Here is an 18060-nt window from a genome sequence, read left to right as displayed (position 1 = left end):
AACAAAAATTAGTAACAGGTACACAACAAAAGTATTCCAATCCTTAAACTACCGTTAATTGTTTTAGTTAACTGTTAATTATTTTATTTAACATGAATGCTATGGGGTCACATGGTATTCTTTACTCACCATTCGGGTATTCCTTTCACCTATTCATCTTCTATCTCTGGAATTATAAAGATTTCCGAAAATATGTCGCCGAGGAGTGTTAGAAAGCCATTAAGATTTATGCTAGCTTCGATGATACTTTTTTTAGAATAGATTAAGTTACCTACTTCATGGGTATGGGGGAATATTTCTAAACACTCCACAACGGTATCGGTATTCTGATTATGTATTACAATGCCATTGCCATTGCCAAGACGGCGAATTGTAAAAAAAATATCTAAGTTGTATCCAGATACCGCAAGAGATAGTTCAATAACTTTTATAATTAACAAATTCCTAGGATTAATTAGTAAATACGAGCAATTAACACTTTTAGATTTTCTTAGCAGCTTAAGGACCAAAATATTTCATCAGACCCCTTTGATAAATTCAAATATAAATAAAACATTACAACTATTAAGTAAATAATTAATTTGTATTGTCGACTAGGGGATATGGCGTAGTGAGCAAATCGTAATTTATTATTAAATTATTGAGTATCAATATAAAACATCGAGATATACATACTGGATATTCTCAGAATGTATGTTGGAGCTTAATAATATATTATTAAACCTAATGAGATTTCACGGTAAAGTAAAGTCAGGACAGGTCTTTCATAGTTTGCAATAACAGTATACTGCGGCAACTGACTTTATTAGATAAATGCCAATGTTAATAACTCAAGCGCTCCCTATGGTGATGAACTTGGAGACAATTCTTCAATTATTATATAAAAATACTAATACTTACCGCATTCAGCTAATGCAATAAAGTAAAAATTGTTTATTATAAGACTGATGTAAACCACCGACCGAATGATTTATGTGAGAGATTCACTCAGCCACCAGTGCAGTAGATTTTTAAACAATAGATTTCAAAGGTGGGCAATCCAAACTTAATATAAATATACCACTATGAATTAGGTTAGCCCAGACACATAACTGCCAACTTTCAAAACATACATTTTTCCTGAACGTTCCACAAACCAGACGTGAACTCAATACAACTCGCCCTTTACAAATTATATTTTATATTCCAATTTTTCTACTGCTGTACTCGCAGAGGGCATAAGGATGTTTTTCAATAATAATCGATTTTTCAAACCCAACATTTGATACCAACCATTCGAAATTTTATGATACTATCTTATCTTAAAAATCTGCATTTCAAGATTTCGTAACTGACTAGAATTTGTCAAATGCGACATCTAAAAATTATGAGTTAAATACACCACTTGTAAATTGTATTATTATATTATTTATCTTATAGTAAGCATATAAATATTATATTGACATATTTATTTAATTAATCAAGTAATAATTAATTGCGGAACTAGGAAGTGATTTTAATTTTTTTTTAACTTTCAGTTTAACTAGACAGGTTTCCTAGAATTAATAGGTAAGGTACCTTTTCAATAATAATTTCACAGAATATTTATAGTGAATTTTTTTTTTCAATAATCATCTTGGGTCATCCATAGAAGTTTTTAAAATAAAAATATTACATATGTATGTATTGCGCACTACTATCTTCAGACACATGATTTTTTATCATTCAACACTCTAATAACGTTCCATTCATAGAATATAGAATCAAAATCGTTCATCGGGCTTCACGGCAGTTCCCATTTTAATTTGTTTAAAGTTTAGTGCATTTTCCACTGGACTAGGTCGTGTTCTCAAAATGGTGTCTTTTAATATCCACGCCATTACAACCAAGTTTTAATAACTTTTGTACAATGATTCAATTTCCCGAGTCGGTAGAGGCAGTATTCTGAAGTATTTATTTATTACAGTATAATCATTTTCACTTGAGCTTTTCTATTTTAACTCAGAGGTCTAAAATAGTTTAAAATATGCTTCAGTCAGACTTATAATGATAGTTTTCCATGCAATATTTCATCTACCAGGTTCATTCTTCAGAGTTCTGATAAAGCTATAGTAGTAACAAATGAATTATATCAGACAGCGCTGGGTAAACAACTAAAATTTTGCAATTCATGTTGGTTATAATTTTTTTGGCTTTAAAAATCGAGGAGAGATATTTTAGTCACAAATAGAAATATGTACCTGCACACTTGATAAGTTGGGATTCGTAGTATCGCAGCATCATGTCGGGGTTCAATTGTAGAGGAAGGGAATTTTGGAAACAACAGAATAAAATATACGAACAGGCAAAAAATAAAACACACATTTATATCTAAGCAAATTCTTATTCAAATAAAAAAAATTATATTTCAAGAAAAATGTAATGCAAGTCTAAAAACGATTGGCTACTGAAGGTAATGTCAAACAGAAATATCAACAACTTACACAAACAATATGTAGTTTCATTTTGCAATAAATTTAATCACATATTGAATAATACTTAAATCCAACTGTTTATTAAGTAGGACAGTGTATAGTGCAACTTACTCACGTTTGTGATTTTTCTGTCTAACAAAATCAAAGAAATAGGTTTATTTATGTGAACAGATTTTGACTCAAATTCAAAATGTGATGGACAATCAACATTACATTATAATGTATTGTAATAATTGTAAAGATATCTAATGTAATTTTACAATACTCACATTCTGAATTTGTCATTATAACTAAAAATTCCCATTAAATGGGTCGTTAATTTCCATCATATTTTGCATTGAGTATTTTATTTAATAGAAGTCTACAGAAAATATTAGTAGAACATTAGGTATGTATTTACATACAAACTTCTAAAGTGCATGGAATGAAATACAAATAATGAATTCATTGTCTACTGAGGATGGATGCAAGGAATATTATGTTATATTCAACTGATTTTCAAAGACTAAAGACTACATACGATCATCTTAACAATGTATGTAGATAAATTAAATAATATTTAGAGTAAGTAACAATAGAATTAAAATATTTATCATTAAATTGGCTAAGTATTTGAATCTCTACTAGATTAATTTTGGGCGTTAAATTAAATAAGATCCTATTATATTGAACAGATCTTTTACATCAAATATAATTAATAGTATCTCAAATCTAGTTTACAAAGGAAACTGTGTTTAATTAGATCCACAAAGTTGACCAGCAATACCGAAAGAAAATCTCCATTTTAATTAAAATAATGTTTAAAATAGTCGAATATCAGATATGAAAGAAAATTAAAGTAATAAACATAGAGATAGAAAACATAGAAAATTATTAAATTAATGCAAGACTAAATTTTAATAATACATTGAAAAACTTACTAAGATGAAAATACAAAAACAATATCACTATCAATAATTATTAATACTACTCATGAGTAAAAAAAACGCAGTTTTCTGGGGTCAGTTGGATGTACCAAATATCTACTAAGCAATATTTTCATTTAACATTAACGATACTATGTTATGTCTCTCCCAAGTATCGAACCATTAATATTATGGAAATGAGATAAATTAGTTATTGGTGGGATATTTTGTTAGTCGATGATTGATTTATTAGTACCGTAGTACGCCAGTATGTGACTGTGTGAACGAACATAGAAATAGATTGCGGTGGCGATAGAAAATACTTGACAACTAAGATGATCATAAATATTTCAGAATCAAATATAAGAATAATTCGAAAGCTTAACCGTTCATTTTATGATAATCGCAGAATATGCAACTACGTTATTATTAATGGCACGATATTTTGACAGAGAGCATTTTCTTACATACTTAAAGCACAAAATAAAAAAGCCGACAAACTGCGAAATTAAATATAGGTGGAGCGTGTGAACTAATAGGGAATATTATATTTTAAGGTGAAAAATGAGTATGCGTATTTAATGAATGTCAACTATTGAAAATGAATCAAATATAAATGAAATTCAATTAGCAAAGAAGTCATACTCACTTTTCATTTTATTTACAGAACATTACTAGAATAATACTAATATCAGGCAAACAATACACAATCCAAATTATGAATTATAGACAAAAAAAAGATAAACAAAAAAAGGAAAGAAAAAAACGTTCCAAATAAAATTAAGGTTTTTTTATTTTTACTTTTAAGTAATTTTACAGCCATTGTTCAGTTAAATACAAACGAAAGGATTTAAAATAAAAAAATACCAAAAATACTGGTAAACACTAAGCCTAAATTTTATACACAACGGAAAGAGACAATAATACTGAAAATGTGCTTTACAATAGTAGTTTTAAAAAAACATTAGAAATACAACCAAATAGGTGTGACAACAGTACTACAGAACAAAAGTCAACGTATAATTTATCAAGTAATCTAATTGTTCATAATATAACAAAACAATTGTGGTAGCTCTCAGGTGCAGGCTTCTAAGCATTTTCTATTTTGTAGAGATTTTATTTATTCTTCTATATATAAAATAACTATTTAGTACCATTCGACATTGTCATAGGTAGTAGTTTTCATTTTAAGGTTCAAGTGGAGACGCTTTATACCACGTTTAGTAGGAATTAATTTGACGATTGCATAAAATAATTGCACAAGTAATGAATTATGGTAATTGGTAGGGTTTACATACGTTAACTTGAGGTATTTCACGAAAGGTAATTAATTGCTTTATTGGTTGCATTTCTAAATAACTATGAATAAAAAACTGACCAATGAAAATACACAAAAACATAGAACATAGACTAAGGCGATACAATAACTACTTTTATAATGAAAAATGTGAATCTCCAGCGAATATACACAAAAAACCAATGTGTAAATGGTTATTTTTAAGTAGACAAAAATTAATAACTATTAATAAACAAACTAATATAAAATAGAAAAAAGACAAAAAAATACTTTACACAGGAATAAATCAGGCTGCTATATTTTATTATCCATTTAAAATAGACACGTGCCTGGTTTGAATCTCACTCTGATACTCGGAAAATGATATTACTACTTTTATAGTGAAAATAACAGAAATTATATAATTTTATTTGAATCGACATAATCATTTTAATTGAGGTTACGTTACGCCTTTGAAATGATAAAATTTAAGTTTGGATTTTCAGAGTGTGTTATAGTGAGATTCTACCAGTGCAAGCATGCCGCTAAACAATAAAACAAAAACAAAAAAATGTTAATAATACCAGCCTAAATATAATTAAGAGATAAAAAAAATTATAATGAAAACTAGAACAGGGTCACAAGTGTGGAAAATTTTCCAGCAGATCAGGACTATTCTTTTATGATTATACAGTCCCGCTTTCTTGCTACATTCTGTGCAAAATGTTCAAAACAGCATTGACTACTAGAAATATACACATACATAGTGCTAACTAAATCGTATAACTTGGTCCACACTGGTTATCTGGTAAATTTTCTACACAGCTCTAGCTACGTGAAACAAAACTTTGTAAACGTCAGGAAGAGGAAGGAGGGTTAGTTATTCGTTAACATATTAGGGCTTCCGATAAACTTAAAATAATAATAATCAGTCCAGTGTTATCGTGAAACTACGCCTCGTGTATACAAAAATAGGGTTTCCTGTCACGCATACAATATAAAAATCTGATGGCATTCAAGGTAAGAGTACCCGCCGTCTTGGTTTGCAATATCTGCATGAATATATTGTATTAGGGAGAAGATTATATTTGGAAAAGCTGCCTCAATTTTAAAAATCCAACGTTATCATATCTAGAAGTGCCCCAGACACATACATATACAAGACATACCACCTACATATAGAACGAAAAAGAACTTTATTATTAGACATGAACGTTAAATTTGGTAAAACACTTCACCTCGCAAATTCTAAGCAGAGTAACGACTGTTATTAGAATGATCCACATCATATATTCGAAACATTGTTCTTTATATAGAGACCGGTATGGATTCGAATGCTAAATATTACCTGAAACCTATGTAATGTACGGTAATGTTTAAATTTGATGGCGCAAAATTGAGCTGAAAATGTTCATTTTAAAAATATTCCCTTTTCAATAAATAATCGTGGACGCAGACTCACCTTATTTGATAACGTAAAATTATGCACACACCGAAATTATAATTTTCGCAAAAACTATATATCCAAAAATCACAAAAATCTTTTCATTATTTTAGATGTGTGTAAATTTGAATTTAGTAAGGCTGACAAAACAATAAACCAAATTAAAAAGTATGTAGAGATTGATATAAGAGAAACATATTTTTAAATAGTGGGTCTACTAAGCGATTGCCAGTTCCAATATCCTTAAATAAATTTGCAAAAGAAGTTATAGTTGTGTATTTTAACCGGTGGAATTTTTCAGGAACTTTACTATCTACTAAAGTCAGTTGTTGAAATGGCCCGATATTAATTCAGTTTTGCATTTTATACAGTGTGAAGCCCATAAAAAAGATTTTAATATTCATATGTCAATGTATTTTTATATCATGTGAAATGTCATTGAATCAACAGTATGTACGTTAAAAACATACTCATAACTTTACCTGTATACTTTAAATGTGTTCAGAAACAAACTACATACTGGGTAAACAAAATTACTGATAAATTTATTGTCGAATGCTTTAGCCCCTAAAAATTTATAAGCAGAATGTAACCACTCTGTTTACAAACAATATTAGACCTAAATAAAATATTACGGTACATGCGTTACTTACTAATCAAACAACCATCATACTATTATTATTATGGAAAGTGGTCACAGTTTATTGAAGTATTAAATAAAAATATTTTTATATTGAACTAATATAATAAAGGAAAAAAATATTTAAAACACACTGACAAGCGATCAGATCATAAGTATTATAAGTTATGCGTCCACGATATTACTAAAAATAATTGATGTAAGGGCAATATAGTTAAAATTACTGTCATATTATTTGACTACACTCAAATACATATATTAATATACAAATGAATTTTTAAATAAATATTATTTGAACGTGTGTACTTGAAGAATTCTATTTCTATTTAATTTAAGACATCAGAATAAACAGAAATCAACATATTAATAGAATAATCAACTAATTCGTTAATAATGTATTATGGAAATATTTATGTGTGATTTCATACAATGTGTCCCAAAAAAATGCACCACAAAAAATAAAATAATTAATGTACACTCCCACATTAAAAAAGATGTTGATTAGATAACCATCTGAATAGAGAATGTGTACATACTTTAGTTGAAAATACCCCATACGTTATTTTATGAATGTGTATTAAGAAAACAATGGAATTAGAATTAATATCAATGGAAAATTTGAATATAAATATTTCAAAATCTAACGGAATATATTACCTACTCCTTTTCCTTTGATTGGAAAATTAGACAGAATTTCGAAAAAAAATGGAAAGTACTGATTGAATGAATACTTTTTATAAACATTAACAAGTTTTTTTTTTGAAGAAGTGTGGTAAATAAAGATTTTCTACGATATGCCCTTACCTACCTACGGTGCTTATTTATTAAGGGACACAGTGTGTTTACTTAAGATTGCATGAAAAAACTATAGTGAAAAAGTGTTATAAAAATAACATTAATGTTACCATTCAATGAAAATTAATATTGTTCACAAACTTTAAATTTTACTTCTGAGATAATCACTTTGTTTATATGAATTGAAAAAAAATTTACAGCCAGGCAATTATACTTTATTTTTCTTTCATTAGAAATATCATAAAATGTTATCATGAGAGTGTAATGTGATAAATTAAATGAAAAATATACATATTGTGGATGAATAATATAATATTAATTGATTTTGAATGGTGACATCTAATATTATTCGTGTCAAGTCATTGCACTAATATATGTAAATAATATGTACATTTAATGAAATATGCATCATCATCAGCTCAACATTTGAATACCATCGCTTGACTCACCCTTTGTGGAGGTACCCTCACCCCTCACCCGCGTGTGCCAAACGTTCACGGATGCTCGACTAGCATGACAGCTTGCACAAATACGGGTAGACATCTTGGATTATCTTTGCACTAGGTAGTCTCTTATGGCACTTTGCTTTTAACTTTAGTTATATTAAAATAATTAATAAATTCACATCCGTGGAAAAAAATTTGGTTTACACAATTTTTACATAAATGGTATTTAATCAATATTAACAATCGAGTAATACTCCTGTGGATTAATTAGGTGGCGACAACTAGATCCTGAAATTCTACAAGCAAGATATTAAATAAATAAAATGAACTCCCATATATATAGACACTCCATCAAAGAATCCACGGCAAAGAGATAAAAATATAATATTGAATATTGGCGATACGTCTAATGCCTACAAATCACCCATTCGCCTCTCTATATCAATTCTATCTAAAACAAGAATATATTATAGATATTTATTGTAGTTCATCACATTTCGTCGAATGAGCCTTACTGATGGGAGGTTTCTTTCAATTTAACAAATATGTCTAACAATTTTATTTTTAAGTTATTTGAGCCAATCTATTAACTAATTTAAGTCTTCTACTTTCGTTTGGTTGCAAAAAACATAGTTATATAGCAATATTTTACTGCTTTCTTGACTGAAAGATCTGACGAGTGATCCTTGTCTGTTTTATAATAATATTTTAGATATAATGAGTATCATCAGGGGGAGGGCAGTTTGATAACCATATTTCGACCGACTGACCGCAAAAAGTAATAAAACAAAAAATGAGAAAAAACTAAGCCAAACAAGTAACTGCCTGCCGATATAGATTTAATCTGTGAACCATTAGGGTTAATGTAATTAAGTACTTATAAAAACACATTCCTCAAGCATACAAAACATATTCAATCATCACCAATCAAATCAATATGAACAGTTGAGAAGGGTTAAAGGATATGTGGTGAGAATTACTTAAAAAAAAACTATAATTCAAATGAGATCCTTAGAGTAGACTAAAGGGTAATTTAAAAACAATAGTAAGTATTACAAATATGAGATAAGTCTAAAGAGAGGACGATGATCATTAAAATCTAGTTTAAGTCACATAATTTCTACATGTTTGGCTGCCTTAAATTATAATCAATTACTAAAAATAATATCATTGAATCGATTCAATAATACATAGTTCATTACGAATTTTTATAATAAAATCATCAGTTGCAAACTGCGAAGGGTTCAATAAAAAAAATTTACACAAAGACATGAGAAAAAATCTGCAAACCCCAACTCGGTTGTGAGTGAAGTGAGACTGTCTTATTATAAAAATTCTTCTCCCACTGTAGAATTTGAGATGCACCTATAAACTCACTGTTATACATAATATTGTATTGTAATATTTGCCTAAAAGACAAACATAAAAATTTTGTGAAATGAATCGAGTGGCCAATTGTGTCAAGTCAAGGGACCTACATACATAATACGATTTGGCAGAAAATGTTAATTAAGTCAATCTATGAATAAGGAGTGTCAATTACAATTATTGTAGGTCAAAATATCTGAAAACAGTAGAACTGAAGAAATATAAAAAATAAGATTAACTAATTACAGGTTATTTTTCTCTATGATTTTAAAGGGCAGGACTTCGGCATTCACAAAAGAGTTACAGGATGTACCTACCTAATTAGTGCAAAAATGGCTAAGATCAAGAAACAGTGACAAACTGGGTAGGTACTGCTTTGTACTTTTGCAGCCTGTCTTTTTATTAGGCTCTTGTACTTTTTAGCAACTCCTTCAGGCATTTGCCATCTCATTTTTTCCATTCAGTACTTGATAACATATATTTAACCAAAAGTGAATCATTGCATTTTACACTGAGGTCTCATATTATATATATTATAAATACTATAAAATTAGTTGAATTTTGAAATCTCAACTTGAAATGCTTTCTTGATATAGGATAATTGTTTTTAAAATTGGCAAGATCTTCCATTCGATTCTGGTACTACAATTATGTAACATAAATTTATGAAATAATCTCAATAATTTCAGGATTTTGAAATATTACTAAAACTCTTTCGTCACAATAAAAGTGATCCAGTTTTATAGACACATATTATAAGGTTGGATTCGATATCACAAAAACTTAAGATCAAAATAATATTACAGATGAGGGATACTTTTGACTATTTGTCATTAATAGTAACTCATTACAGATGAAAAATCAATTAGGAACTAAACGAGCAACCTAAAGGCGCTGTCTCAATGAACTGTTTCATATACCTATTAGAAATATGAATAAACCGGTATAGCACTGACTTTTTTACATACTAAACCAGAAATTTGTGGCAAAGCCAAGATTTCAATACTTACAGAAACTTAAAATTGGCAGATGCATTTAACAAAGGTGATATTAACCATTCTTAGTTTTAAAACCATGGCTTTGGGTACCTAATATCTCTCCCGATGGAGAAAAAATGAATCCTAGCAACACCGCGCACACAAATTTGACATTTTACTCACTTAATAAAGGATGTACAACCTTCAAACTAAACAAATAAAAATGAGATTCGCTGTTATTTGTCTTAAAAAAATGTCCACAAAACTGCAGACTCACGTTCCTTTCACTTTTCAATATTGCTCATCGATTCACAGTTAATGCCATTTCAAAGAATTTTATCTAATGATAAAAAAGATATTGGACAAAATAAACATTACCATGTGATTAAAATTAAAAATGAAGCAAAATGTACAGCTCGGATAAGGTTAAAAATATTACGTAGGTAATTTAAATTATACGATGAAAACTAAAATTACACAGTTATAAACCTATCATAGTAATAATTACCGATATTATAAGTCGAAAAATTTCTTTAATACTGATTTTATTGCATACTTTAGAAAATACTTTCCTCTCGTCTCACATCAGATTTTTTCCTTCGCACATCGTCAGCTGATTATTCGCTCGGAATTATTTCAATATTCAAATTATTTCGGTGACACGTACGAAGTACGATTTCCAAATTTAAAAAAATCATCGGTCTACTAAACGATGGCACAAAACCTACAATATTCATTTACATTTTTCAAGATCCACAACTGCCAGTGATATTTTTGCCACAGAGCAAAGCGCCGAGCAATTCCCGGAATATGTTGAAAATAGTAAAATAATGGAACATCATGGCAGACACTTGCGCAATATCATCAGCTGAACAAATAAACTATTTGCAGCATATAGAATTGTCAGATAGACATCATTTCCGTGCAAATGTTCGACATCGACAATAACATCACAAAAATGAGAAATACCGTAATAATAGTAACGGAACTCAGGGCGTCCCGTATGACAATGGGAATCGATTCCGCCGCATCCCGTCGGACGCTGTCAATAATGAACCGACTCCACCGTCGCCACGTCCCGAGAGCGGTTCGCACACCGACGCCCCAGAAATCCAAAGCGACAGGGCAGACCATCGAAACATTAAAATTAATTAATCATATTAAAAAAAGTCCATAATTAGGAACGACGAAATTTAACAAAAAATTATGAACGACCGACCGCATTCGGCGACATAAATATATACATGCTCCGTGACGGGGTTAACATCGCGAAATGCACGCGGAGCGCGGAGAGATCTCCGCCGGGCAAACCGGGACAGGAGTCCTCCCGGAAGAATTAGACGTACATTCCCATCCCGTACATGGAGGACCAATCCACGCCCTGAAAGCTGGACATGTCCACGCCGGCCAGCTGGTACGGGTGATAGGTCTGCGCGGTGGGTGCCTGTGCCTGCGGCTGAGCCTGCGAGGCAGCCACCGCAGCTTGCTGCGCGGGAGCGGGGTAAGGAGCATAGCGGTAGGCCGCCAATGCTGCAGCCGGATACAGCAGCTTAGGATAGGCGGCGGCGGCGGCAGCTGCTGCCGCATGCGCCTGCGCTTGAGCTTGAGCATGTACCACGGCCATCGGGGCCGGGGGAGGAGCCAAGCGTCCCCCGAGGACGGCGGCTCCTGCTCCCGCGAGTCGCTTGCCGAGGAGGCCAGCACCCGCCTGCACAGCTTCCTTGGGCTGGGCCTTCTTGCACTCCACCTTCTTGTTCTTGACGGTGTGGAAGTGTATCTCGCAGACGCGGTCCACAACGTCCTCGCTCTCGAAGGTGACAAAGCCGAAGCCACGGTGGCGCTTAGTCTGCTGATCCATCAGCATGACCGTTTCCTCCACCTTGCCGAACTGGTTGAAGTAGGCTTTGACCTCATCACTCCCTGTGTCTTGGCTGACCCCCCCCACAAAGATCTTCTTGGTTTTGTTGGCCTGCTTGGGTCGGTTCTTGGGCGTGGCGTGCTTGGGGTCGATCTTCTTTCCATCTAGGGTGTGGATGGGGACCTTGAGGACGTTATCCACGCTGTGCGGCTCCGAGAAGGTGATGAAGCCGAAGCCACGGCTGCGCTGTTGGATAGAATGCAACGTCACATATTAGATACCGTGCCGTAACCGTTCACATCATTATCATTTAAGGGTGGATGCTTTTTAAGATCTATTTTCTTTTATGTAAACAGATGTGATTTAGCTAAATATATTTTTTTACAACAGTTCTAAATTCATTATCTACGAAAGAATTTGAATAATTTTGGAATGCTGAAGAATAAATTTAAAATTATTCGGGAAGCGAGCAGCGAGTGACTACCGTGGGTTGTAAACTCAGTGCAAATAAATATTCCATGAATCGTATTAAAATTGTCGACTATAATATGGAAGGCTTTCAAATACTCAAATTGTTATTTACACAATTTCATCAAATAGACATTGTCAAATTCTACCTATACTAAAAATGTTGTGCCGGACTACCAATTAATAAATTTAATAATCTGATACATCTCGGGATCAACATTCCTACCCTATAAATTTTATAATGCAAATTTAACAATAACCGCTAGTGCTAATCAAATATACATATTAAAATAAATGCCAATACCATGATATATTATTAAATTACAGCATCAAAATAATTATATTACACGTGGAAAATATAACCATGAGGAATAAACCAATAATATTTCATACATTAATGTACTTTCTCCAGACGGGTGGGTTGTAGTGTCATGGTCAAGTTTCTACACAAAATGAAACATTGACTTCACATTAATAATTTTAAAATACTCATAGTAACTTAAAAATATCTTTTACTAAATGATTTCGCACCAATTTAAATGAGAAATGTGCAAATACTGGAATAGAAAGTTTTTTATTTAAAAAATCAAATTAATGGTAACATGAAATGAATTTACCTTTCATTTGGACTGAATATTTACTGTACTAGGTACTGGTATTAGGTACTGCACTGCCAATATGAGACCAATTTTAAAATAATACATCCATTGGAAAAGGAAATCTATTTCAGCATACAATTTGTATCAATTCTGAGATTTTTCGAAGTTGTTTAATTACAATACACTGTGCTTATATGTTTACGAATTCAACAATATCTTATTTATTCCTTGGGTAGGCAAAGATATTTAATTACTTAGGTACCTATGCAATATTCTTTTCACTTCTAAATTTAAGCTTGTAGGTAATCTGCAATACTTTGTTATAAATTTTATATTATCAGCATCCACTCGCCAAGATTTGTTCATCCTTTTGTGCAGTAGTTATAAACTATGTTACAGGTGGACGCAAAGCAACCGTAGAGCCGACCCACTCAATGATAGAAAAAGAAAGCACTAGCAGTAAACCGCAACTTGCTGCTCGGTGAATGCACGGCCTTATAATTAAAGTAGGGTTTTTAAAATGCAAAATGTCACCACGAAGTTAACATTGGTACAAGTTTTCAAACTTTTGCAGATTGTAATATAAGTTACAACAGAATTCAATTGTTCATGTTCCACTATGGATTAATTAAGATGAATGCAGTTATTACAGAGTAGTTCGAAGTTATCTTTGATCAAGAAAAAGAGAACACACAATACCTACCTACTCCTACAACGTGTTATAATTATGAACTATTCAAATTGTACTATTAATAATATTTTTACCTACTTTATTTTGCTATGACTATGGGTACCTTAAACAACCCCCAATTAAAATGAATTCTGGCCAAATGAGTATTAAAAATGCATCAATACAGGCAATATAAATTTTGATTAATACCCATAGGTACATTGAATAATTGACATTGCCTGATATATTTATGTTAAAATAATTATTACACTCGGATTAGGGTTAAATAATTCCCTCTGATCTTTTATCAAACTAAGAATATGTAAATTTTAGTCAGTCTTTTTTAAAAAATATAAATTTCATGAAAAATGTGTTTTGTCCTCCTACAGCTATTAAAATTTTCTAACATCCATATTATATCTATTATTATACGACATTTAGTGAAATACCCAAATGAAAACCAAGTTTATTACATTGATTAATTTAGTTAGGAATATTGAAGTCCTCTGTACAAAATGAAACAAGTTGAACCAGTTTAGTGTAAAAAAAAATTTCATGTCCAATTGTTCAAATCAATCAAATGAGTACCTAGCTACATGACAAAAAAGTTTCGATTACACATGGGATTTATTATTCCTGATTTAAAAAATAATGTACTACACAAAAAACTAAACACTCAATGAATATACAACTTTTAGTCAAACTACGATCCAAAAGAATCTGTTTATGACAATTATTGTAGCACCTGTCAGGAGACAAAATTACATATTTGAAAATAATTTTTGAGGTTTCGCTTTTTATACTATTATTATACAATGTAAAAAGAATTGAGCAAACAGTTTTAGAAATGCTACCTTAAAATGTCATCATGCTTTCGAAATTTTATATACACAGCACAGTAACATTCCTTGCAGAAAGTGTATGTAATCTTAATTACAATATACAGGTAACCTAACCCTCATTCATTGCGAGCCCGGTGAGTGCGAATTCATTATAGCACGTTTGATTCACATATTTTTTTGTCACGCACTTGTTTTGACATGTGCCAGGAATCATCATAGTGTGAATCACGAGCGTACAATCTTTCTCGCTCACATATAATAACGTTACCGACGCCAGAGAAACGAAAATAAGCCGACAGGCCAAGCGTGGTAAACTAGATTCTTTTTTACAACGCAGAATGAAAGAATATTATACTTTCAGTTTATTGCAAAGTTACATTATTTTTATTTTATGTATGACGTTTAGTTTCATAATATTTAGTTTATTAATAAAGCGTTTTCATGCTTAATTTTTTCTTTTAAATTCCCCATTGATTGCGAAGTTTTACTTATCTTCGCATGGTAAACGTGGGGGGATGTTACTTTTAGTGTTATCATACATAGCACAGTACGAGTCCTTCATATACAAGACGTTAAAGATTGCAGAGCATTGCATTGCGGAACAACCTCAAAATAAATTATATTTGACAACCGAAAATAGTGAGGTCAGGAGACTATTAATATATTTTTTGACGGCAACAATTCCAAATGATACTTAATATATTTACAGAACCTGGCGGAAGAAATTATTATCTTTTCCCAAAGGTTATGCAATTCTATTCGATATGGACTAGTCAATTGATTTAAGTCATTATGATTGCAAACAGTCAGACAAGGAACTGCTATTGGACATACCATTTTTTTAAAGATAGATGAGACTGAGAATGTTGATTATGTATGCTGCTGATAGGCAGTAGAACAATAATTATTACATTACAAACGACAGCATTAATTCTATGAATATAAAATAAATTATATTTTCGAAAAACTTTGGCGCCACCGTGGAAATAATATCAAGTTTTTTATTTTATTTCTACAAAAAGCTAACTAGAAACCAAAGTAATTTTCTAAACTAGTATGGAGAAACATTTCAAGCCCCGATAAATAAAAGGTGTAAAGCAATGTTGCTACTGTGTATAATAAATTAACTTGACGACATTCAAAGTACAAGACAAACACAACTTTTAACAATTTTTAAGCTAATAACTGTTTTTCACTAACTACCGCTTTGACCATATATATTATTGTAGTGTGTATTTAAACATAATGGAATATGTCTTATAAAAGATATCTCTAAAGAAAAAAATATGAAATTTCACTTTCATTTTCTATTACACCTTTATGCTAAATTATAAATGAATAAACAAGTATGTACCATAATAACAATATTATGATAGATAGCCAACGTAGCGTAATAAGATTCAAAAGGTGTTCAATACTTTATAACAATTACTGTTTGTTTACATAGTTTTCTTGTTAATGGAGTTTTGGCATATGTATGTAGATACTAATACGATTTGATTTGCAATGTGAAAGCTGATTGAATATTTGAAGAGTCAGAGTCAGAGACATAGAATAATTAATACACTATCCCATACTTATCAAATTAGGTCAAAAGCAGTGTATTTGAAACAATAATATTTGTCTACAAACCAACCAAAAACCAAATGGCGAACGGTACCTTCTATCACAGATAAGTTGAAACACTGCCAAGTAGATTGTGCAGTTCCTGTCGGGCAGTTCTCCTAACATTAAAAATATCGGTGTCACTGTGAAACCACTTTCTGGTGAACAACTAAAATGTAAACATTAACCTTTCTAGAATTGAAACATAGGAAAAAAACTTACATGTTTTAAAGTGCAGATGTAAATTGTGACCATATTCATAAACATAGATACACAATTACAAAAGCATGTGAATATTTTCTCATTAATTCTTTCCATAGCAAGTCACATCAAATGATATCTGGCTCTAGACCTTCATAAAGTCAATAAAAGAATCATCCAGCTGCATTACACTTCATAACTCGTATAATACGGATGACATCAGAGATTGAAGTTTATTTACAATAATTGAAAGTAGAGAGTAGAGACACTTCAGGCATATGGAAATCTCTCATATATTATCCAAATACTGCAAAATAGTGAAGATATTATAATACTTATTACATTATAGGTGACAGCCAAACAATTTTCATTAATGAGAGAATATGAAAATAGTTTGTAGATGTGTGTTTTCAAAATACCTGGGTGACCGGATCCTTCATGATGAGTACATCCGTCACGCTGCCAAACATTCCAAAGTATTCTCTGAGTTTCTCGCTGGAAGTCTGCCAGGAGAGGCCGCCGACGAACAGCTTTCCCGGGGCGGGATCCGATGAAACGGCCGCCACTCCCGAAGCCGCGATGATCCCCGTCGCCGACACTGGAACCGCCGAAGAAACCGACGACGGTATCACCCCGACCCCTCCTGCCGCTCCCGCGCCTCCAGGGCCCGAAGGGGTAGAACGCCCAGATGATCCCGAATGACCATTGCCTGAAGAGGAGAGCGGAAGTTTATATTACTATGACTTCATTGAAAGAAACATTGTTGGAGTGGAAATGTAAGCGGCCTCATATTATGTACAATTTTGACACAACCAAAACTCTTCAACTGGACAAATTATAATTCAGTTGGCATACAAAAAAAATGTTTGTGCATGCAACCAAACGGTAGCGATGCAACATGCTTGTCACTTTAGGTTGAAGCTGCCGCTATTCCCATATCCAGGCAATCTGTCAAACGCATGAAACGATAATGGCGAATAATCAATCACATTTTTTTCATTAAAGAGGTTGAGGAATACCCTTCCATTGCTGCAATAGATACATTGTGCAAGAATATTAATGATGGCATTTAACCAGTTTAGGTATAAGACGAATTATGACATTGTAAGATGCCGCGCCGCGTCGATATGAATACTAAGTCAATTTGGTTATGCCAGATATGCATTGAGTAGACAATTGACAAGACATTGCATATTGTCGATAAAACTAGAAAATTAATCAAAAATTGACTTTGAATGCCACCTAGTGGCCGTTGTTAATATCTACCCATCTTGCAAATGATGTAATTCCAAAAAAATCGTAACATTGTTAAATCATGGATGATTTAAATCCATAACCATATATTTGTACACAACACCATATTGTTTTTTGTCTCTCCTGTAAAGTAGCTCTTTTGGGAGTTACCTACACATTTTTCAAGTTTCAATGACGATATATGGCAGGCAACTTGTAGCATCATGTGTCTTAGCTCTTAAATGATTCACTATATCACATAGAGTCAATATAGATTTGA

At 31.9% G+C, this 18060-nt stretch overlaps 2 protein-coding genes across 2 annotated transcripts in view; one reads left to right on the top strand and one right to left on the bottom strand.

Annotated features, from left to right (window-relative positions):
* The window catches only part of LOC147067197 (uncharacterized), a 128487-nt gene that overhangs the window by 19988 nt on the left and 90439 nt on the right, over positions 1–18060 (top strand). The window lies entirely within an intron of this gene.
* Positions 11058–18060, bottom strand: part of msi (RNA-binding protein musashi) — a 139443-nt gene continuing 132440 nt past the window's right edge. The window contains exons 3-4 of the mRNA XM_085954098.1: positions 16967–17256; positions 11058–12408 (exon numbers count right to left, since the gene is read on the bottom strand). Coding sequence (XP_085810224.1) covers positions 11641–12408; positions 16967–17256 — 1058 coding nt within the window. The 3' untranslated portion in view covers positions 11058–11640. The remainder of the gene's footprint in view (positions 12409–16966; positions 17257–18060) is intronic.

The sequence above is a fragment of the Rhyacophila brunnea genome, unplaced genomic scaffold (genome assembly GCF_057557595.1).
Source record: "Rhyacophila brunnea isolate RB1 unplaced genomic scaffold, BYU_Rbru_1.0 scaffold_4, whole genome shotgun sequence".
NCBI classification, from domain to species: Eukaryota; Metazoa; Arthropoda; class Insecta; order Trichoptera; family Rhyacophilidae; genus Rhyacophila; species Rhyacophila brunnea.
This window is presented reverse-complemented; position numbering and strand designations above follow the sequence as displayed.